This window comes from Vigna umbellata, chromosome 7 (assembly GCF_029865625.1).
Source record: "Vigna umbellata cultivar VRB3 chromosome 7, Vumbellata_1.0, whole genome shotgun sequence".
Taxonomy (NCBI): Eukaryota; Viridiplantae; Streptophyta; class Magnoliopsida; order Fabales; family Fabaceae; genus Vigna; species Vigna umbellata.
The window spans coordinates 25430096-25452824 of record NC_142171.1 but is presented as its reverse complement, the minus strand read 5'-3'; the positions used below and the strand labels follow the sequence as shown (position 1 = coordinate 25452824).

The 22729-nt window shown below is 29.6% G+C and overlaps 3 protein-coding genes and 1 long non-coding RNA gene across 4 annotated transcripts; 2 read left to right on the top strand and 2 right to left on the bottom strand.

Annotated features, from left to right (window-relative positions):
• The first annotated feature begins 384 nt into the window (after nt 1-384).
• Nucleotides 385-4333, top strand: LOC124819546 (patatin-like protein 1). Its single transcript, XM_088094802.1, has 7 exons — nt 385-609; nt 1376-1554; nt 1734-1893; nt 1981-2127; nt 2923-3177; nt 3298-3467; nt 3970-4333. Exons 1-7 carry the CDS (start codon nt 433-435, stop codon nt 4058-4060), a joined length of 1179 nt encoding a protein of 392 aa, XP_087950928.1. The 5' UTR covers nt 385-432; the 3' UTR covers nt 4061-4333.
• A 2156-nt stretch (nt 4334-6489) lies between these two features.
• On the top strand, nt 6490-8204 carry LOC148195561 (uncharacterized). The gene is made up of 2 exons (XR_015781057.1): nt 6490-6906; nt 8006-8204. It is a non-coding gene; the product is annotated as an uncharacterized LOC148195561 (long non-coding RNA).
• A 1285-nt stretch (nt 8205-9489) lies between these two features.
• On the bottom strand, nt 9490-10448 carry LOC124819545 (stellacyanin-like). The gene is made up of 2 exons (XM_047291097.2): nt 10180-10448; nt 9490-10021 (listed from the first exon to the last, which is right to left on the bottom strand). Exons 1-2 carry the CDS (start codon nt 10337-10339, stop codon nt 9648-9650), a joined length of 534 nt encoding a protein of 177 aa, XP_047147053.2. The 5' UTR covers nt 10340-10448; the 3' UTR covers nt 9490-9647.
• Nucleotides 10449-15588: 5140 nt separating this feature from the next.
• RPL4 (ribosomal protein L4) lies at nt 15589-19174 on the bottom strand. Its single transcript, XM_047291096.2, has 2 exons — nt 18209-19174; nt 15589-15813 (listed from the first exon to the last, which is right to left on the bottom strand). Exons 1-2 carry the CDS (start codon nt 19083-19085, stop codon nt 15779-15781), a joined length of 912 nt encoding a protein of 303 aa, XP_047147052.2. The 5' UTR covers nt 19086-19174; the 3' UTR covers nt 15589-15778.
• Between the last annotated feature and the right edge of the window lie 3555 nt (nt 19175-22729).

The following is a 22729-nucleotide window of genomic DNA, read 5'->3' as shown; positions in this document are numbered from 1 at the left end:
GGAACAATAAATATATTATTAAATAATGAAAACCTAATGTCTTTCAAAATGATTATAAGTTACTATGAAAATGCTCAGAGGAACCTATGCAGAATGTTATTAACCAATCATATAATTGTACATTCTAAGTGGTCCTAGTAAATTACTCACGAACTTAAAATTATGCAAGCAATAAACACCTTTATAATAATAAAAAAAAATTGAGACTATTTTTCTAATTTTTCTACTTGCGTGATAGCAAAAAACAAAGTATAATAGCCTTAATTAGAGAGGAATCCTGAAGCTGTTTATTCTCCATTTCACACCCTTCTATTCTGTCCTTGAACACTTAGATAGTGTCTATAAATAGCATCCACATTCGAGAGGTATTCTCAAGTTCTTCATTCTCTATTTCACACCTTTCTTCTTTTCTCTCTTTGGAAAACTTTGATAATGTCTCCATTCCTCTTGTTTGCTTTGGTGTTTTGCAGCCAACTCATGGCTGCATTCAATACACCATTGCCACCTCCAACCTATGGAGATCATGTTTCCATTCTAAGCATAGATGGTGGTGGCATCAAAGGAATTATTCCTGCCACTGTTCTTATTTACTTGGACAATGCTCTTAAGGTCCATTTTCTACTATATTATATATGTGTGGCTTCCAACTTTTTAAGCTTTAAAACTTAGCATATGTATTCTTCTCATCAAGGATTTGGTTAACTATATATTTTTTATCCTTTCAAAGAAGTGTATGAGACTGTTAATCTTTTTAGGCAAAGTTATCAATAATCCTTATGGCTTTTTCTTATAATTAGTAAGTTTTCTTTAAAATCTATTTAGAACTATGTATACTTAGTTCACTTTCCCCAAAAAGCAACATATGAAGAGGAAAAGTGTTTACACACGTTATATATATATATATATATATATATATATATATATATATATATATATATATATATATATATATATATATATATATATATATATATATATATATAAAATTTCCTTGAACAGTTATTGCAAACTCTTGTAATAATTTTTTTGGAATGGTTAGTGCTCTCTTTGGAGTGTTAACTATATATAATTTGCTTAAGAAAATAGAAAAGAGAGAATATATAGGGGAGAAGAAAAAAGTGAGTTACGATAATAGTATCACTACTTTGTTGAAAATTCGAGAGTCTAAGTCATATATAAAAATTTATTAAAGTTTTGGTAAAAAGATGTCAATCTCTTATGTAATTAGGGTTAGATGTTATTAGTATTTATGTTTGTCGATGAACCTTCGAATTGATGTTATTCACTATTGAATTTACAATTTGATTTTGTTGAATATATTCTAGAATTAAAGACCATATTATTTGTAACATATGAGATTGTGTTTTTGTCGCAGGCTAAGGATCCAAGAACATCGTTGGCAGATTATTTCGATGTGATATCAGGAACAAGCACTGGTGGACTTATGACTCTTATGCTGGCAGCTCCAAACTCATCTCACTCCCATCAACCTCTCTTTACTCCATCGGAGGTTGTACAATTCTACAAGAAAAATGGTCCTGAAATATTTCCTAGGTATAAGTATAAACCTTGAACAATAATGGAACACTAGCTGATATAACTATGTTTATCCACTGATTTCTATAAGTTTGAGGAGGTGTTTGATGAGAAATCTTACAGAAAAATTCATTTAAAAGATGAATATATTTTACCTTTTTGGTTAAACGTTTTGACTCTTGCAATGCAAAATGCAGTCACTTTTTTCCAAGTTGTCCGAAGTACGATGGAGAGTTCTTAAAACGAAAAACTGTTGAGTTATTGAGAGAAACACGACTGAACGAGACATTGACGAACGTGGTAATACCAACCTTTGACGAGAAGAAAATCCAACCAGTTATATTCTCAAACTACAAGGTTAGCATTTTATAATAAAATTGTGTACATGTTTTCATGAAAATGTGTTAAAAAATTGAATATTTTTGGTGTTCTTGGATGATGCAGCTGAAGACAGAAAGTTACTTGAATGCGAAACTGTCAGATATAGGTCTTGGCACTTCGGCTGCACCAACTTATCTTCCATCCCACGAATTTCAGAACGATGGTGTTAAATTTGATTTGATCGATGGTGCTATGGCTGCTAACAATCCAGTAAATATTCATCAATAACTTAAATTTTATATATATATATATATATATATATATATATATATATATATATATATATACATATATATATATATTATTACATGTGGATGGATATATGAATAACTTGAGTTTATTTTTACATATTTTTGTTCACTCTTTTTTTCTAATTTTTCAACCCTTGTAATATATAGATTATTTGTTTTTAGTCACTGTGAATTTTTTTCAAAGGGAGTAATCTGAAATAAAAGTATTATGTAGATCAAAATAAACAAAGAAATAAATATTTTACAGAAACAAAAATAAAATATCAAGAATCAAAAGAAAAAATATCGGATGGATGTAAAGGGAAAATTATTATATGTGAAGAAGTAAATACATATTTGCATCTATATTTTATGTGAAATTATTTTTACTTAATTAAAATAGTATGTGTATGGGTTAATATTAAAATCTATATTTTGTATACCAGCAGCAATAAAATTTGTTTAAGTATACTCATACGTGGAGGAAAAAATATACACACCCACATACATAGTTATTTATTGTCAGGATTGTAACTTCATTATCAGTTTCTATTCTTTTACTTTAATGATTAAACATGAAATATTTATTAAAACCATTGAATAAAATATAATTTAATGTGTTCTTTACATATAAATATATTTTTTTTACATAGTATTGACAGATGTAGTAGTGAGATTTTAACCTAGTTAAGACTATAGTGAATTTGGTGCAACAAATATGGAGATATATATATGTGAAGAGTTTGAGAAGATGAAATTTGAATGAATACTTTAGGCCATGGCTGCTGTGAGTGAAGTGATACAAGAACACAACGGGGAAAACGAAATTTTGTTGCTGTCATTAGGAACTGGAATACCAAAACCTAAGGACAAGTTAGGAAACATCTTTGATGATCTGTGCCAAGCTGCATGGCCACCTTTTCACATTGATGTTGTCAATGAAGTTGCATTCAGCACAGACATGACTCATTACTACCTTGCAACAATCTTCCCTGGCCTCTTACCTGACGAAAACTATCTTCGAATTCAGGTATATGGTTAGGTTTTTCTGCATAATGTTTTCGTATACTTATTATAGAAGAAAACAAAACAAAATAATTAATTTAACATGTAAAAGTTAAAATTATTGATTATATATATGCAATTGCAGGAGTATAACCTCCCTCCATCCATGAATGAAATGGATGATGCTTCTAAAAAGAACATGGATAACCTTGAAAAGGTGGGAAAGGGTCTGTTGACCCAAAAAGTCAAGAGGATGAATGTGAATACATTTCAACCCTTTGAACTAGACCACACAAATGCTCAAGCTCTTGACAGGTGAGTTTTCTCAATGTTGTTTTTGTCACAGAAAAAGTCTTTTTAACAACTTTTTTTATAACGTGATAATTCGTGATTGATCCGTTTTAAATGTACATACCAATAAAATAGTGACTCAGTCTGTTATTAAAAAAATTGTTAACATATCATGTAAATCTTTCTGCTACTGATTTTGAACATAGATGGCAAAAGAATCATGATATGTTAACAACTTTTTTTAACAATTTTTTGACAATAAATTATGTATCACTATTTTATTGGTTCGTATATTTGAAACGAAACAATCACAAACTATCACGTAAGTTGTAAAAAGTTGTAAAAAAATTGTTAAAAAAATATTTTCTTATTTTTTTAATCACAATAACTAATTTGTATATAAAAGAATGAGCTATTAGGCTCTCTCTACCATCAACAAACAGTATCAATATAGAGAGAGAGAGAGAGATTTTTGTTAGTTGATTATATATTGAATGCTAATTTTGAGAGGATGTTTGTTTTTAAGGTTGGCTGAGAAATTATATGCAGAGAGGCAGTTGCGTCTGAAAAGGAAATCTATGGAGAAAGGAGGAAAACCTTTCATTAAAACTCTTTAAGTTCCTTCTGGTGGAATAAGAGCAACTTATAAGCATTATATTTTAAATAAATGTCATGTGGACGAGACATTATATGTACTATGCTGTGTTTATCGATATTTTTGTAATGTACGTGTGTTTGATGTTGGAATAAGGTTGAATGCTCTGGGGTTCCATATGTGACTCCCAATTGCAGAACCATGTATGATGCAAGGATCAATGCTTTTGAGTTACATGTAACTTAGTTACTATGCAATATATTATAGAAAGTGATCCCTTGTTTTTATGTTTTAAGATCTTCCTTCCAACTTTTTGTTATTAATGTTTATATCATATATTAAGCAGTCACAAATGAAGGTTGTTGTTGTTCTTCAATATGCTATATTTTTCTTAGGAATATCATTTTGAATATTGTGCATCAAATCCCAAGCATCAGAATTATACTAGTTTACAAAATTAGTAAATTTTATATCAAATTGATCTTTTTCATAGAAACTTGAAAGCAAAAACACTGTAGTAGGGTAATGAAGGGTGTAGAAATATTCTTCTCTTATTATGGAGGTACAGTTAATAATTTATGGGGTGTAGAAAGCAATATACAAAGTTTAATACCCATAGCAATGTCCATTTCCACTACAAAATACCAATAAGAACAAGAAGGGTGTTGCTACCTCCACCATCACACCATGATTCCTCCACCTCTTTAAATTATTTTAATTTCAATTTTATCTTCAGATTAAAACCATTTTATTTCTACTATTTAAATTTTTTTAATTAATTTAAAAATTCTATTTTTACTCATTTATTTTTACTGGGTAGCTATACCGGTCCCATCCATCTCTCACGGATTCTACTCTCTTTTCCCATTTTCGTTTCATTTAAAAATGTTCATTTGGTTTTCTTTTTAACATATTAAAATGATAAAAGTTATTTGCTGTTATATATAATATTATTTTATTAATCATAATTTTTTTATTATTTAATACATGAAGATAAGAAAATAAGATGATGAAACAAGAAATCAATTAACAAAAAAAAATAGACATAAGAACTCAATTGAAAAAAGTATAAAATTTGAATACTACGTAAAAAAAAGTTAAATAAAAATTTAATTAAAAATATAACATAAAAATATAATTAAAAAATATAACATAAAGAGTTTTTTATGGATAAAAAAAATATGTAAATTAAAATTTAATTCGTATTATGAGTCTTATAGGTTAATTAAGTTACACTTTTGTCGGTGAAGTCGTCAACTTCTTTATAACTATATATGAACTTCAATATCTTTGACAAATCTTAACATTAAAACTCCATAATTGAAAATCTTGCATATAAATTAAAATGTAATTCATAGTGTAAGTCTTAGGGTTAGGTTAATTAAGTATAATTTGCTGGCAAAGTCTTTTACCAATGTCTTTGTAAGTATCCACAAAACTTGAATATTTTTGTCTGAGTGTTGACATTAGAAGTTCATAATTGAAAATTTAATCTATAATTATAGGTTAATTAAGTTATGGTGGTGGAGGAGTTGAAGTTGTGATTATATAAAGAATAGGAAGTGGACCCACATGAAGCATTTTCTTTTGAGGTATTGTGTGATTGAAGTTTATAATTAATTTGACCATACCTAACTAATCCATCTAGTATCCTTTAAGCCATTTTAAATTTGGGAAAATGTGCCTTTATATATACACATAATCCCAAGAATAAAGCTACCAACAATATTTAATTTGCACCATTACTAGTACTCATCCATAACAATATATTAATCTCTTTCCAATTTGGAGTTTCATTTATATGACATGTGATATTAGTTACTAATACAAATTTTTAATATAAAGCTTCATGTATAATTAAAGAAGGATGCCATTAAATCTACAAGTTTTTTTTATATTTTATTTCCTACTCTATTCTAGTCTAAATAAATAGTTTGGGATTGTCATTCTACTAAGTTTTCAAAATATACTAATATTGATATATTAAAAAAGTTTTTAATATATTTTAAAATATCAAAATCAATATTCATGAATATATTTGAAAGTACAGTAAATAGATAATAAAAAAGTTCAACAAAGAATTAAAATTATTGTATCCTATTAATGAAATGGTTTCTTTTAATTATATGTAAGGAATATTTATTGATATTGAAAAAAAGCATTAAATAACAACTAAATTTAGTAACAAAACGTTAGTTATTATATTGACTTAGACATCATTTATAAATTAAAATTATTAATATTTAAAATAATTTATTATTAATAAAAAGTTATAATTTGTAAGACCCATAAAAAAAAAAAAATTATATATATATATATATATATATATATATATATATATATATATATATTTATAGTAGTAAATTTTAGTATTTTATTAGTAATAATAATTTTAATGGATAGAAAATTGTAAATTTTGGATATAAAATTATAGTAATTTTAGAAGGAGAGGTTCAAATTTTTGGTAACTTATTTAGTAAAATTTTTTAAATGGAATAGTAAAAAGTAAATAGTAAATAGTAAAAAGTAAATAGTAAAAATAAATTTTCAGCATTTAAGATTCCTTAGCATGGAAGAAAGTAGTAGGTAGAAATTAGGATCAGATTTGGTGAGAAAATGATTGAAATATTATTTTTAAATAATATTAAAATAATAAATAATATTAAAATATTAATGAATAGTAAATTTTTTTTTACTATAAATAGCCATGGGAGGGAAGGGTATTTTGCACCAAGAAAAGAGGAATCAAGTGAGAGCTTGAGAAATAGAGAAGAAAGAGTTAGGGAGAAATTTTTAGTTGCAAGAAGAGTAGAGGTTCTGAAAGGTTTCGGAGAAATAAATTCAGAGCAAGAGACGTCTGGAATAGAGGTAGGGGAGCTAACTTTTCTATGCTTTTATATTATGATTTAGTATTTCTATGCTTTTATATTATGACTTAGTATTGTTTTATTACTATTCATATCTTGAAATTATGTATGAATACTGTTAATGCTTACTGTATGTTTATCTATATTGAAATTCGGTGTTAATATTATATGCTGTTGTTTTGAATCTGTAAATAAGAAATTTGTTAAAAACTAGTTGAGGAACACTTTGGCTAAGGAAAGATTTGGTACTTAAGTTGTCCATTGTGACGCACCTCTCTTTCCTGGAAGTCTACTCGACAAGTTTTTAACTTAAATCTTATTGAACAGATTTTGTACTATTAAAATATTGTGCAATATATGTGTTGGAATGAAAATGTTTGATTAATTCATGTTATTGTGGTAGATATGAAATTATGAATTATAATTGTGATTTATGCGATAATTGTATTTTATTATACTGCATTTGAATTTATGCATCTGAACATGTTATGAGTAGTATGGGGAGATTTTGTAGGGGTATAATGTGAGTTGAGGAATATTAGTATGGTATGAGTCTTGTGGAGAGATTAAGTAAATGTTATGGTATTTGTGTATATGTTGATGTTGAGGGTCCCGTAGTTGGAGGTTATCCTGATACTCTAATAATCATCTATTCTCAAGTAGAGAGGGATGAATTATGTGGTGAAAGGAGCAGGAGGTCCTGGTCTATGTGCCGGTTTTGGACATAGTGAGGGGATTAACCTTGTGAATGGTATGAAGTATTTTGAAAGTGTATTTGTATATAAAAAAAAAAAGAGAGAAAGAAAAAAAAAAGAAGAAGTAGAAGTCATTACAAGTGCATAACCTCCCGTGACCGCTCATCAACTTATCATCCGGATGAGTGTCTATTGGGTATTGTGGTGTCTATTGGGTATTGTGAGACGAGTGTCTAATAGGAATTGTGGTATGAGAGTGTCGAACATAATTATTATATGATGTTTATATCAAGGTAATTATATATGTTTTATAAATGATTTGTTGCATGTTAGCTCACCCTACTTGTTTGTGTTTGTTTTGTTTGGGTATGTGCGATGATCGTATAATTCGTTATACGGGAGCAGATGAAGGAATGTCGTCTGAAACAATACCAAGGAAGAAAGAGATCGAAGAATAAGTTAGAAGAATTCAAGTTATATTTAGGAGTTTATAGTTGAAATCTGAGTTTAAAATATATCAACGGTGAATTTATAAGTGTGAGATTACGGGATATTACCGTAAATGTAATGTTACAATATATAAATTATGAATTATCCAGTGTGAGATATTGGGATGTTACATAATTAATTTGTGAATTAGAGTCTAAATTAATATTTAAAATTAATTGTTAAAATTTCAACTTGTTATTATTTATTTTAAAGTTTTTTAAATTTAAAAAAATAATGTAAAATAAATAATGATAAATAGTTAAAATTTGCATAGTTTGAAATTTAATGATTTTCTTGTGATGTTGTTTTATTTATAATTAATTTTCATCAAAATATCTGACTAACTGAGATTTGTTTTATCAGACATATTTTTTAATTGACAGGAAATAAATTTAAAATTTTATTTACAAAACTTCAAGTCTACCAACTTCATAGTTGTCAACAGAATATATTATTGTAGTGATCTTTTGGCAAATAAATAAATATTGTGAAAGAATAATTATCTACAATAAAAGTTGAACACGAAGGCCACTATTGAAAGTGATAAGCATGTGGTAGTGGTAGTGGTTGCCTCAATCTATAACTACTAATTATAAAATACTTGTTAATGGTGTTCGTGCCAGTTGTATTCACTAATTAAAATATTTTGTATTTTTATCACGTTCAATAATCTTAAATATTTAAAAATTAAGGAAAAAAATTAAGATAAAATGTACTTTAAATATTCTTTTTCTATTTTTAATCTTTAAAATGATTTTTAAAAACAATAATGAAATATAAACTTTAAAATGGATAATATTGATTGATTCGGATTTGAATCCGAAACAAAATAAAAATATATATATTTTATTTTAAAACTTATTTCTTTTTCTTAATAAATATCTCTATTATCTTTTTTGCATTGTGAAAACGACCACCACTTAAGTGGAATAGAATTGTTTCATGGTTAATAATTGCTAACTGAAATATCACAAAACAAAATGAAGAAAACGACAACATCATATCGTAGGTAAATAGAAAGTGAAAATAAAAAGAAAAATTTATATAAAAGTTTTAAGTTACATAATAAATTTAAAATAATAATATTGGAAACTTACGTGGAATGAAGACCAATAGTATAAATTCATTCTTTCTCAATTTCAATTTAAAATATCAAATATTACTCATGAATTTGATAAATATATAATTTCTCGTCAAAATTAAAATTAATTTAAATAATATCTTTGGAGACAGAATCATTTGTCATCTATAAAATATTAAAAATTTTATTAAATAATCGGAATTATTGTTGGTATATTTTTTTAATATAATTTATTATGCACAAGTATTTATATAATTGGATGGCAGAAAAAATGATTTTATTACATAACCCTATAATTAAATGAAATAGAAAGGAAAAGTTGAAAAGAAATGTGTTTTCAAAAGTCAAAGGATAATAAACACGAAGATGAAGATGATGAGGGAAACATGTGAATCAAATGAAGCTCGCAGCAACTCAAAAAGAAAAAGAAAAAGAAGAACATATTGATGAAGAAAGATGAAAAGCACTGTCTCTTCCCTAGCCCATGAAACCAAGAACAACTGCCGAAGCAGCCGCCAGAAGCCCAATGCTGCCGGAAACTCCAACTGCTCCGTTTGACGGTGGTGAAGTACTGTTGGTGGTTGAAGGTGTCCCTGACTCAGACGGCGGAGAAGACGGTGTTGAAGGGGTGGTTGGGGTGGTGGAATTGGCAGCCACCACATTGATCTGCAGCTTCATGCCTCCGGCACAGTGCCCTACTCTGGGGCATATGAAGTACCTGTTCCCAGTTGCAGACAATGCAATTTTGCTGTTTCCATCATTGTGGTTCTTGATGAGGTTGCTTGAACTGCAACTGCTGTAGCCACTCTGATTAACCTCATCAACTTCATGGCTGGAGTCATACTTGAACACTGTTTTTTTGTTTTTTAACGTAAGACACGACAAATCAGTTAGCTTTAGCATGATGAAAATCTTCGCATATTTAAACTTCTGAGTTTTACGACAGAAGTCATGAAAAAACAATGGAACCATGGATGTTCTGCATACTAAAAACTTGAAGAAGACTTACCCAAGTTGTCACCAACATGGAAAGTTTTCCCAGAGACCCAGGCGGTGTAATCAACCTGTGAGGTCCATCCATTACTGTCACCAACATCATAGTCAACACCAAAGACAGTGGGAAAAGCGAGCATGAGAACCAAGAAAGAAGCTGCAATTGCTTTTGCCATGTCTATGGCCTCTGTCTATTTTTTTCTCAAAAAATAATGTAGAGAAGAACAAGGTTTAAGGTTGTGATTAGAGGAAAGTGTGCTGTGGCAGTGACAATAAAATGCTGTGCAAGGAGGGTTATATATATAACACCAACTCCATTTACTGTGTCACCAACTTTCTATAACTAAATGTGGATAAAATAGTGAGTGGTTATTGACTCTGTCTGTCACCCTCTTCTTCAGCTTTCTTCTACCTAATGCATTCAGATTCTTTTCCCATAATTTCTTCTTCGAAGCTAACGTACAAATCACAAATTGGAAAGTGGCATAGTTAGTCAATATGTGACAGATAAAAGCTGTATGTATAATATAATAGTTTAGTATAGAATAATGGTACTTTTGGACACATTTTTACATTTCTTTTATTTTCTAAATTAATTTTATTTTCTAAATTAATTTTATAAGATTAAGTTACGACCTATTTTTATTATAAAATTTGAATTAAACATAAAGTATTTCGTTAAATAAAAAAATAATCTCGAGATAAAGAAACACATGGTGCTGGAAATGTATGATAGTTGAATATTCAAACCAAAAGTTCATTATTCTATAAAAGACGAATCACTAGAGGCAGGCATTAACGTAGAAAATTCTTAATATGCATCATCATCATGCCATAGTAATGCCAATTGTATATGTACACATCAACTTTTTAGCTGTGGTTGTCAACTTTTAGATTGCAGTCACCATCTTTACCTACTTTAAAATTCTAAACCATTTTTTCTTTAATAGACTCAACCGTTTTATTTAATTTATCAAAAGAATAACTGTGAACTTTATAATAAAAATCAAGGGTAAAAGATGTTTTTAAAGATAAAATTTTATGAAATTAACGTATATTTTTAGTTGAAAAACAGTTTTAAAATTAGTAGGATTTACTATATATTTTTTCCCTTATTCTTTTCACATTTTTTTTATTTTCTAGTTTCTTTCTAAAATAAGATACCTTTAGTTTTATTTTATTCTAAACTCGTCCAATTTTTTCCATCAACTTGCTTCTCCTTTACACCAAAATAATTTTTTAATGAATTATTCTTTTGAAGAGAAAGATAGTCAACATATATATATATATATATATATATATATATATATATATATATATATATATATATACTCTTTTAATGCAAGTTTTATTATTAATTAAAATTTATGTAATTTTCTAAATCTCGCGCTATATTTTTAAAATCTTAACATTTTATAAATGTAAATAAAATAAGAGTGTATCAAAAGAAATGCAACACTACTACATCATTAAAGATGTGATGATAATAAGCTCTTAAATAAGACTTCTTTAGGGTTTCAAAAAATGAATTTTTATTATTGTGAATGATTGTTTCTAGCGAAGGGAATAACTAGGACAGAAGCAAAGAATTGTCAACATATTCTCTATTTTTATATTTTTCCCAATTTTTTTCCATTTTTTTTTCTTATCTTTCAATCCTCACATTGCTAGCTTTTAGAACATATTTGTGTGTATTATGATGACCTAAACTGAGTCAAAAAACTAACACAAAGGGATCTTATGAGTGCTGCAAATTATTATAATCTTGCCATGTGGAAGCTTATGCATTATCTTAAATTTTTCGTAAAAGGTCAACTATACTCAGCCTATTTAAATCATTTTAACTCTCCAGATTGGGAATGAACATTTTTATTCATTGATTTAAAGATAAATTAGATTAAAATAATAGCATTCCACTATTCACCATATTTATAACATTGTCTACCAATGGAAGGAACTTAATTTTGGTGAAAATAATGTGTTTATCCAAAGTGGAACGATCTCCACTCTATTAATTTCCATTTTAGTGGTCCTCAAAGATTCATTGGATATCCCTTGTTTTGATTATTCTTTTAAGTTTTGTCTTATTGATTATCTACACCACTCAGAATCTATTTGCCAAAAGCATTTCAACGTTCAAGTTAGATAGAGTTTGAGTAAAAGAATATTAAATGTTGTGATGCATACATGTGTATACAACCATATTTTATTGGTTAAGTGTTAATATAACCTTTATTCTACAACCGGTTGATCTTGTTAGTCGGTCTGGGGATTGACTCTAAAGTGTACTAGTCAGTCTTGTCAGTTGATCTAGGTGATCCAAGAGTGTATTGGTTGGCTCATCAGTCAATTAGGGTAATCAATTCGCTAGTCAATCAAGATAATCGACCCAAGAATGTATTGATCCGTTCACTAATCAATCAAAGTGATCAGTTCAAGATGTGTTAATCAATTCGTCAATCAATCAGTGTAATCGGTTTACTAGTTGATCAGTATATCCAGATTAACCTATCAATCAATTTAATCAGTTTGAGTAATTGATCCAAGAGTCTATTAGTTGATTCGTCAATTAATCTGACTTATTGACAAAAGGATGGGTAACATAAAATTTTACTTTTTCAATTGAAAATGGCTTTTCAATAAATTTCATACTTTTTGGAAAGTCAAGTGATGAGAATACGTTTTCAATAAAAATATATATAATTCATTTATCTCATTATTTATTCCAAAAGTTACCAAACATGTGCGCCAACATAGACAAAGCAAGGACTAGGAACGTGAACTAATTATATATACCTAAACTAAACATTAATATTTTCTTAATTAATTATTGGTAGTGATTTCCACCTAATACTGAGATACTCTACATCATGTTATAGAGATTAGTTTGGAATGACGACAAAAAATAATTCTCCTTTAGACCATGGTATACATACAAAACAAGAAATAACTATATTGCTTTGTTTATTAAATTTATTAAAAACTAATGAAGTATTTGATTCTAGTTGTGTATGAAAAAGAAAAAAATAATTGTTTAAGTAAATAAAATAAATTAATTTTTGTTGTGATAATGAATTAACTATTTCAATTTTATTGTGTCATATTCTTCTGGTTGGCTTGTACCCATGTTCACGTTCCTGGTAAAACATTTAATTTCAAACATTCTGAATAGAAAAATATTATGTTTGATTATTATGTTTCATAAATAATAGTGTGTGATTGTTAGTATATTGTAAATATTCTTAAAAAGAATTTCAAAAAATGATTTGTCTATCTTGTTTTAACTATATATGTGTTTCTTATCATTAGATAATTTAATATTATAGTAAAAATTCCAATTGCATGGATTAACTTAATGTAATTAAAAGAATCAAATTAGAATAAAAGTCTATGTGTTCTTGAATTTTATCTTTACCTATTATTTTCAATCTTTATTGTTCTTAGTTCATTAACTATTGAAATTCTTCTACTATGCAAAGATTTTTTTTAAAAAAATTTAAAGACCCTTTTAAGAATCCATTAATTGATCGGACCATTATAATTTCTAAAAAGAAAAAGAGTACACTAGAGAACTAGAGAACAGAGATCATGGTGTAATAAAAGAAAATATTATAATTTTTTTCTTCGACACAATAATAATAATAACAATGAAAGTACATAAAAGAAAAAGCCAAAAGTTTATTTAACAATTAAAAAAAATGAGAAACTTATATATATAAAAGTAATTTTGAAATGAAAAGTAGAAAGCAAGTAGTAGTAGGTTGAGAAATTGACAGCTCCGAAAGAATGATGAAGCCACCATTGTAGGGCCACACTATACTTCCATTAATAAATATTGATGCATGAATCCAAAAAAGTAAGTGTTGGAAAATATTTAAACTTAGTTGTTATTCTGATGTAAAAGAAAGCTCCTTCAGTTCATTTTTTTTTTAGTTTGACCTAATTATTGTCATAATTGACCCTCGTACTTTAATTTATGCTTGGTATTATAATTTTATTTTTTAAAAATATAAACGGATTTTTTATTTTTACTTTAAGGTGCTCTTACTTAAAGCAAATAATTTTTTGTTAGTGACACTTTTAAAACAGAAAATTCATGACGATGTAAATCAGCTTTGCACTATAAATTTATTCATTGATTTTGACTTCGACATAGTCTTTATCTTTATTTCACCCAATACCATACATACTTAATAATTACTTAAAATAGGAACATTTATTGTAACAATTCGAATTTAGAAAATCGAATTCTAAACTTGATCAACTGTAATTTTACTACAAAAATTAGTTCAAAATTTAATGGAGTTCTATTAATTTATTTATTTAAAAATAGAGGAAAGAGAATTTATAATTTAATATTTTTAAAAAGTAATTACTTAGAAACATATTTGGAAAACAATTTTTTTTAAAGGTTATTTTAAAAATAATTATAGAATATAATAATTTAGAAAATAGTTTATTTACAAAAACATAGTTAAAGTGATAATTATTTAGAAAATACGTAAACAAGAAAAACTGGTTAACAGAATTAGCATTTAAAAATTTTGAAATAATTTTTTTTCGTAATTTTGATATGGAAAATTTCACAAAGGAAAGAAAAAATTTGAAAAAAAAAATAGCGGTGAGTGTCCTGTATAATTTAAATTATTGATTTGTGAACAATAAATATAATAATTAAATATGTATAAATATAATAAAGGTTAAATATGTTTTTAGTCCCTAAACTATTGGTCGTTTCTGGTTTTCGTCTCTGTTTCAAAGTAAGGTACAATTTGGTCCTCATTCTTTTCCAAACGTTCGTTTTAGTCCTCGAAAACTAAACACTATTTAAAAATTTGGTCCTCATTTAGCAACAAATGAGGACTAAAACCAAAATTCCGGGGACTAAAACGAACGTTTCGAAAAGAATGAGGACCAAATTGTACCTTACTTTGAAACAGAGACGAAAACCAGAAACGACCAATAGTTTAGGGACTAAAAACATATTTAACCCATATAATAACTATTTTTGTAAATAATAAATCAAAGATAAGTAATAATTTATAAAAAAAATTCTAAAGAATAATAGTCCCTACTCTTCTTTTTACCTATATTGTTATTACTATAATTATTTTGATAATTATGTGTATGACTAGAAATAAATTTCAGAATACAAATCTACACTTTGTATCATCTTTCCATCTCATTTTCATCTTCTCCTTTCACTTTGAAAAAGAGTTTGTCCTGTGAAGGTTGGAATTTGGCAGCATTTTCTCAATAGAAATCATGGCACTGAATCACCCATACACTATATCACCTACAAATCTACACTCACAAAACAGAATACAAGAATAATGAAATAAAAGTCAAACTAAAGCCTACAATATTTAGAATATATAAAATAAAATAATTTCCAAGGAAGGGAGGAACAGCATGCAAAAAATAATTATACAAAACAATTGATTATAAATAGGGCAAAAGAAAATATCCTTACATGCTACCATTACCAGGATAAAGGATCCCAACGAGATGGAAAGGGAAGAGACATATAAATTAGTACAAATAACGCTTTAGACCTTCAATTCCCCGTATCAGCAATTTCCTCTATAAAATGACACAAACAAGACTTTAAATCCTCAATTCACCACATCACTATCCTCTGTAGCAGTTCCTGTATACCAAATATAAGCAAATAAGGTCAGAATCCTTTCGCTCAGACACATCATTAGCTCTTTTTACAAACATTATTTGTAGCATAAAGTAGATCCTAGGTTGATTAATGAATGTGCAGTGAAACGTTTACAAACATCCTCAAGACTGAACAACTATCAAACTGAGATTTAAGCAACTGTACTGAAATGCATTGACTTCTAATCTTTCAAATGGCCCGACACGATAATTTTGTAAAAACAAAATGTAACTTAAATCCTAGTAATGGTGAGCAATGACTTCAAATAGGAAAATAGGTGAGACTTTTCCAGGAGAATATTCGAAAAAACAATATCAGAGTCTTCTTAGCAATAAAAAATGCAGAAACATGAACACCACACAAGGATTATTAATAGTGGCAAAATTCATATTGCCTGCATTATAAGTCTTAGTTTCCAATTGGCACAAAATTGTTGGCATGCGAGGCATCAAACTGGTTTATCAAATGCTTCACAATATACAAGCACAAGTAATCGAATTTCCCACACATATCATGTCAACCCAACTAGAAGGGGGTAAAACACCACGGGAAACCAACTACAGATATGTAAGGAAAAGAAAAACAGAGAAAGGGAAAGAATATTGAATAACTGAGAAAAGGGTCTTACAAAGCAAATGTTAACTAATCTATTTACACTAGAGAGAAAACACAAATATATAGAGAATGAAGAGTAACTGATAATAACACAATCGGTTACTCTGCTGTGTTATCAAGATATGACATGACCATAATACAAACATAAAATTAATACAAAACACAAATCTGAAGAGTTAATGATTTAAAACAAGCATGACTCCTTGTAGACAAAAGACTTATTTGGATAAACTTCTCCATAAACACTTCCAAAACAAAAAAAGGAATAAGAAAAGGTATATACTTCATTAGCTAAAATCAGTTTACACATAAGTTATAATAATCTTTTAGGAAAGCTAAGATGGGATAGTTTCTATGATTAACTTGTACGTAAGTTAATTTTACCTTGAAAAGAAGTTCATTTTCTTACTTTATTTTCCTAAACGTACTTGTGGAGAACTTTAGACACAATATGAAATACTACTACAGCTTATCTAATAATGGTGATGCTCTCATCTCTATTGACAGAGTCCATGAAACATCCAACATGAGTTCATGTCCAACACAAATGCAGTTTGAAGTCTCCTTACTTCCTTGGAAACCAGCAGCCGAAATGCAGCTACACCGCCAAGGTTTTAAAATAACAGTCACAATTGCAGCTGCGACATCAAGATTTATGGGGTCGTCACCACTGCAATCGCAGCCACATCAGCTGCATTTGTTCATAAACTAGAACACTGACCATAATTTAAAGCCTTGGCCACAACCATGGTTGCAATGCACCATAAACCTCAAAAACAGCAATTTTAAACTAGCATAGGAAACCAAGACCAACTATGTAATCACAATCTAGCCAAAGAGCACCAGCAACATCATCATTCATTACTATAATAAAGTACAATGTGTTTCCAGTCGCTCAAATTTCATTAGTTCGGGTCCATGTATTTTAAGAGCAAAGATTTTTGTTTCACATACTTTTTTTCTAATTGGTGAATTTTGTCTTTTTTATTGAGCTTTGAATACTAGAGGGATTAGTGAAATTAACTTATTAAAATGCGAGGACTGATTATTATTATTTTTTAAAATTTAAGAACTCACTAATTTTAACCGAAAACACATCTTACCCTATAATTTATAACAGTTATAAAATCAACCATTTACTTTCTTCACAATCCACTAACAGAAGAAATGCAATACAACCAAGACCTATGGAGTCTCCACAACCACTATTTCAACCACTTCAGTCCCACTTGTCCAAAATTTTCTATGATATCAAGAACCACAACAAAATCGCAACCTTGACCACAATCTAGAACCTTATTTGCAACTGTGGTCGCAATCCAGTTGCATAAGCCTAAAAAATTGCAATAGCAGTTCTGGTTGCAAACTGCAATTCTAAACCATCATAGGAAACTGAAACCAACTATGCAATTGCAATCAAGTCAAGCAATAACAACTACTTCATCATCACTCACTATTATTGAGGTTTCAAAAAACAGTCCACAGCGTAGTGTCAAGAATTTTGGGCATTCCACAACCTTAATACAACCACATTGGCTACATTTGTCTATAATTTTTTCAAAATTTAAAAGAAGCTCTTAGAGAAGAAATTGAAATAACTTCTATACAAGCTAAAAGTAACTTATACACAAGTTTGAAGCCTATTTGAACAAACTTCTCTGTAAAAACTTCTATGATCGATAAACACTGTTGTGTAAACTGTTATTTTAGTGTGGAGTGATGACAATAATAATTCATTAAATTTATAACACCAATAGTTTACCTTCTTCACCATCCACCACACCTTCTTCATCACCCTCATAATCATCTTCTTCTTCTTCATCTTCATCATCACTTCCCAAGTAATCAGCCCCATACCTCTGGTTCAAATAATCCACCGCATCCTGCGTGAGCACGAGCTTATCCGCGTCCAGAATGTCGAACAAATTCAGCGTCCTCGGCGTGTGCATCTTCAGCGTCCCAATGTTCCTGCTCGACAGCCTCACGTTCTCCGGCACCTCCGTCATCAGGAACATCGCCTTCTCCTTCGGGTCCAGCCCCCACCGCTTCATCGCCGCTATGAACTCTCTCGTCCTCGGCTTTTCCGCGAACTCCGCCGCGAAGTCCTCCACAACGACGGCGCTCGAGGCGGCACTGGCCACCGCGGTGGAGATCGCAAGCCGCTTCTCCTTGCGGTTGATCTTCACGCTCCAGTCGCGAGGCTTGGGCCCGAATATGACGCCTCCACCAGGCCGGAGCGGTGTCCGGTTGGAGCCTCGGCGCGCGCGACCAGTCTTCTTCTGCGGGTAGGGTTTCCGACCGCCGCCGCTGACCTCGGCGCGCGTGAGCGTGGAGGCCGTGCCACGGCGCTTGTTCTGGAGGTCAGTTACGACGGCACGGTGGACTACGGCGCGTGCAGTTGAAGGCGGCGCGGAGCGGAGGTCGAGGAAGGACTCGCCGACCTTCTCGCCGGAGAAATTAAGAACGGGAATGGGAGAAGCCTTGCAGGAGATTGAGAGGGAGGTGGTGGCGGAGGTGAGGGGTAGAATTGGAAAGTTGAATTTGTGAATGTGGAATTGGTGAGAAGAGAGGAAAATGGAGGATGAGGCGAAGGAAAGAGAAGTTGGGGTTGTGGCGGTTGTGAGGAACGCTGAAGCCATTTTCCGGCGAAGACAGAATTTAGAGTGACAGTTTTGCTATTCCTATCCTATCCGTTGTAGATAACATTTGGTGGTGCTCAATGTGGGTGACAAGTAAAAGTTTAGTTCAAAAGCACTTTTTTTTGCCTTTTTTTCTGAATTTAAAAGAAAACTTAATTTGTGAAAATATTAATTTATTTTTATATCATACAATAAAGATATCATTTTCTTAAAATTATTACTCAAATTTATATGTAAATAGAATTACGAGGAGTTTCATGCTAGAAAAATATCCTACATTTAAATATTTTTAGAGTTTTAATGAATTATTGATGTAATTAAAATTTAAAAGTCTTTAATACTACATGGATAAAAATTTCAATAAACACGTATTAGAGAAGAAAATGAAAAGTAAATAAAGGAAAAGAGTTTTTCATAAATTAATTATATAAATATCTACAAAATAGTGCGTTAGAAACTATACTGGTTTAAAAATAGTGATGCTTATTATTCTAACATTAAATTGTTTAATTATAAATAGTTTAGTTATAAACGAGTTTTATTAATTTAAAACACATTATATCTCTATAAATCATTTTTTTAAAGTTTTTTGAGGAGTTATTCTCTACTCATCTGATTAAAAAAGTAAGAATGATCCTGGCAGCGAGCTCTTCAATTTAGACTAATCAGTTTCTTTATTTGAATAAGTTAAGTTTCGATCTTTTTTTTCTTCCTTTATTTCTTCTGTTGCATGTGGGCCTCACTCATTTTGCATATAATGTTTGAGTCTTCTATAAGACTCTTTATTGATCAGTGGTCCTAACGGTATACCTTGATCGTGTTTCTATTGTCTGTACAAATAGAGCTGCTTGAGTTGTGAGAACATAATAGGATTCTTTAGAACGGTGTAGTCTTCAAAAAGGTAAGGGAAGCTAATACTTATGTTTAAATCGAATTAAAGTATGATTGGTGGTTGCTATGATGATGTGATGATTTAATTGTAATTGAGATTATTGTTTTGGTGATGATTATGTTTTGATGAGTGAAATCAGTTGTGTGTTGCTTGATTCTTTGTATGAATCTGTGTTGGATTGAAGTAATTTGGTGAATGATGTTGTTAAGGAATTTATGGTATTATTTTTAGTTGAAATGTTGATGGGAAGTAGGTTAGTAGAATTATAGGTCATTTTGGGGTAAAAAAGAGAGGTTTTGATAGGCGAGTCTTATAAGAAATGGTTTAAAGGGAGAAATGGTGATTTAGGATCTGTTATATGATCATTTGAGACTTGTTTGGGTGGTGAGTTAGTATAAAGATGGTCTAGAAGTGGATGGTAGACAATAGGTTGTGTTTTGAATGACTTTTGGGTGCATATTAGAGGTTATGGAGAGTGAGATCTTGATTCGGAAGGTTTGAGACAAAGGGGAGTGGTTAGGGATTGTCTTTGGGTCATTTATGACTTGATCAAACTCCTAAGTTGATTAATTATGAGTTAAAATGGGTAAAATCAATTTATGGTCTATAAAGTGGTGTTTTAGATGCTTTAATTGGAATTTCATGGTAAAATGAGTTTAAACTTGGTTTAAGTTGGATCATATACACTTGGATAGGTCACGGGAGGTTTTGAATACCAAATGAAAGTGGTAGAAGTTGGTAGAGGTGCATAAGATAAGATAGAGAGGCTAAAGGGGTGCAAATTCTGCAAATTTTGCAAAGTGGCTGAGCGAGAAAACACCTCATTGGGCGAGTATTTGAGAGCTTTGGTAGTGGCTTTTAGGGGTTGGGCGAGCTCCCTCGTTGGGCTGGGGAAGCTCCTTGTTTTTGCTCTCGTTGGGCAAGGGGATCTGTTCACTAGGCAAGCCTGCGCTCGTTGGACGCCATGGTTTTGGCGTTGAACGCCATGATTCTAGCGCTGGGCAAGTGAGTTTGGGTTTTCCTGGTTGTTTCATTGTCTATTCTATGTTGTGTTTGAATTTAAATGGTGTAATATTTTATCTAATACTTAGTAATATGGTTGGAAATACATGATGGTATGTAATTGAGGTTTGCAAGAGTTCTAAGGAGAATTCTTAATGGTTGAATCAAGTGTTGTTATTATAAATGTAAGAAGCTCATATAGGGTTATCCTAACACTCTAATAATCATTCATGCTCAAATAGAGAGAGGTGAGTCATGTCGTGACAGTAGCAAGAAGTCCTAGCCTGTGAGTATTTCTCTTTTTCACAAAGGACGTTTTCACATACTAACCTTGTGTGAGTCAACTGTTCCACCACACAAGTGCAGAACCCATCATAACTCGACATTTATACTACATCTAGATGGTCAAGTCTAGGTTCATGTATGATTATGATGTTTGATTAACTCTCGATGAAATGTGATATCTTAATATACCATGTTGGATTCTATTTATCACTAGCTTACTCTTTTCGTTCTTGTCTATTTATGTGTTTATCTTCTCTTTTGCAATGATCACTTTAATGATGTGAGCTTAAGGGAATGTCAGTGATAAACCGGTGTTAGAAAACATTGGAACTAAGACATAGAATAAGAGGTTTGATAACAAATTTTCTCTCATTCATGTAAATTTTTTTTGTTTAAGTATAAAATTTTGTGGAATGTTACAAATTCTTGAATTAAAAATATTATTTTGAAATAAATTAATATAAGAGAATTTTTTTTCTTTTCTTTTTTAAAAGTGTTTTGGAGAAAGTTATCAGTAAAATATGATTTTGAATGTTAGAAAGATGGTAAAATCAAATATGTAATGTTATAATTAACAGGTTAAGTTTAAGATTTCAAGAATTTTAAAATTAGATCATATGACTCAATGTTTACATTAATGAATTTGTTAAATTTAAAAAAAAAAGTAACGGGAGTATTTTTATATAACCTATCTATAATACGAAGGTTGGACTAGAATTTTAAATATGTTTTAAAGTTTAGTCATTTATACATTTATAAGTTTTATAAAGTTTTTGAAAGGTGTTAAAAAATAGTATGAAAGTCTTACGAAAGAGATGGGGAAGAGAAAAGAGCATGCATAAGTGATAGAAAAAGCATTCAACGTTTATTTATATGAGTTTACTCTAATATGAATTAACCTTAATTCTTCTTTACAATATAAAACTTCAACTAATTATAACTTATTACAAATATTGATTCCTATACTTTTGTCTTACTTAAGTACATAACGACTTTTTTAGTTATCAAATTTTCTCTCTCAAGATTAAGCATAAAGTTTTAGACTTAATATACAAAGTTTCTTTAAACAATATAACAATAAAACTTTCTTAAAATAATATTACAAAAAATATACTATTTATTTCATTATTCTTAACTTCAAGATAGTAAAGGATTTATATTGAATTAAAAAATATACATATTTATTTTTAAAGTTTAAAAAAGTTAAAATATATTAAAATTTGAAACGAAATATAATTTTAAGTTTAAATATAAAAATATACAAACATTTAAAATATATATATATACACTGTGGTTGAATATTATATTAATCTCTTAATTTAAATAATTAATTTAATTTGATGGAAGCGCGTCAACGGTTGCCATCTGTGAATGGTCAAACGCATCCCTCAAATAAAAACCAAACTTAAAAAACAACAAATGCCAATACGACACCGTATTGGCTTCCTTCTTCTGTGGTCCACAC

What these genes read in the sequence shown, in the direction of transcription:
- LOC124819546 (XM_088094802.1), top strand. Translation starts at nt 433, where the DNA reads ATGTCTCCATTCCTCTTGTTTGCTTTGGTGTTTTGCAGCCAACTCATG. An exon ending in TTATATTCTCAAACTACAAG is followed by an intron (nt 1,894 to 1,980) that starts GTTAGCATTTTA and finishes TGGATGATGCAG; the next exon opens with CTGAAGACAGAAAGTTACTT. An exon ending in AAAACTATCTTCGAATTCAG is followed by an intron (nt 3,178 to 3,297) that starts GTATATGGTTAG and finishes ATGCAATTGCAG; the next exon opens with GAGTATAACCTCCCTCCATC.
- LOC124819545 (XM_047291097.2), bottom strand. Translation starts at nt 10,339, where the DNA reads ATGGCAAAAGCAATTGCAGCTTCTTTCTTGGTTCTCATGCTCGCTTTT. An exon ending in CCATGTTGGTGACAACTTGG is followed by an intron (nt 10,022 to 10,179) that starts GTAAGTCTTCTT and finishes ACAAAAAAACAG; the next exon opens with TGTTCAAGTATGACTCCAGC.
- RPL4 (XM_047291096.2), bottom strand. Translation starts at nt 19,085, where the DNA reads ATGGCTTCAGCGTTCCTCACAACCGCCACAACCCCAACTTCTCTTTCC. An exon ending in TGTGGTGGATGGTGAAGAAG is followed by an intron (nt 15,814 to 18,208) that starts GTAAACTATTGG and finishes TTTGGTATACAG; the next exon opens with GAACTGCTACAGAGGATAGT.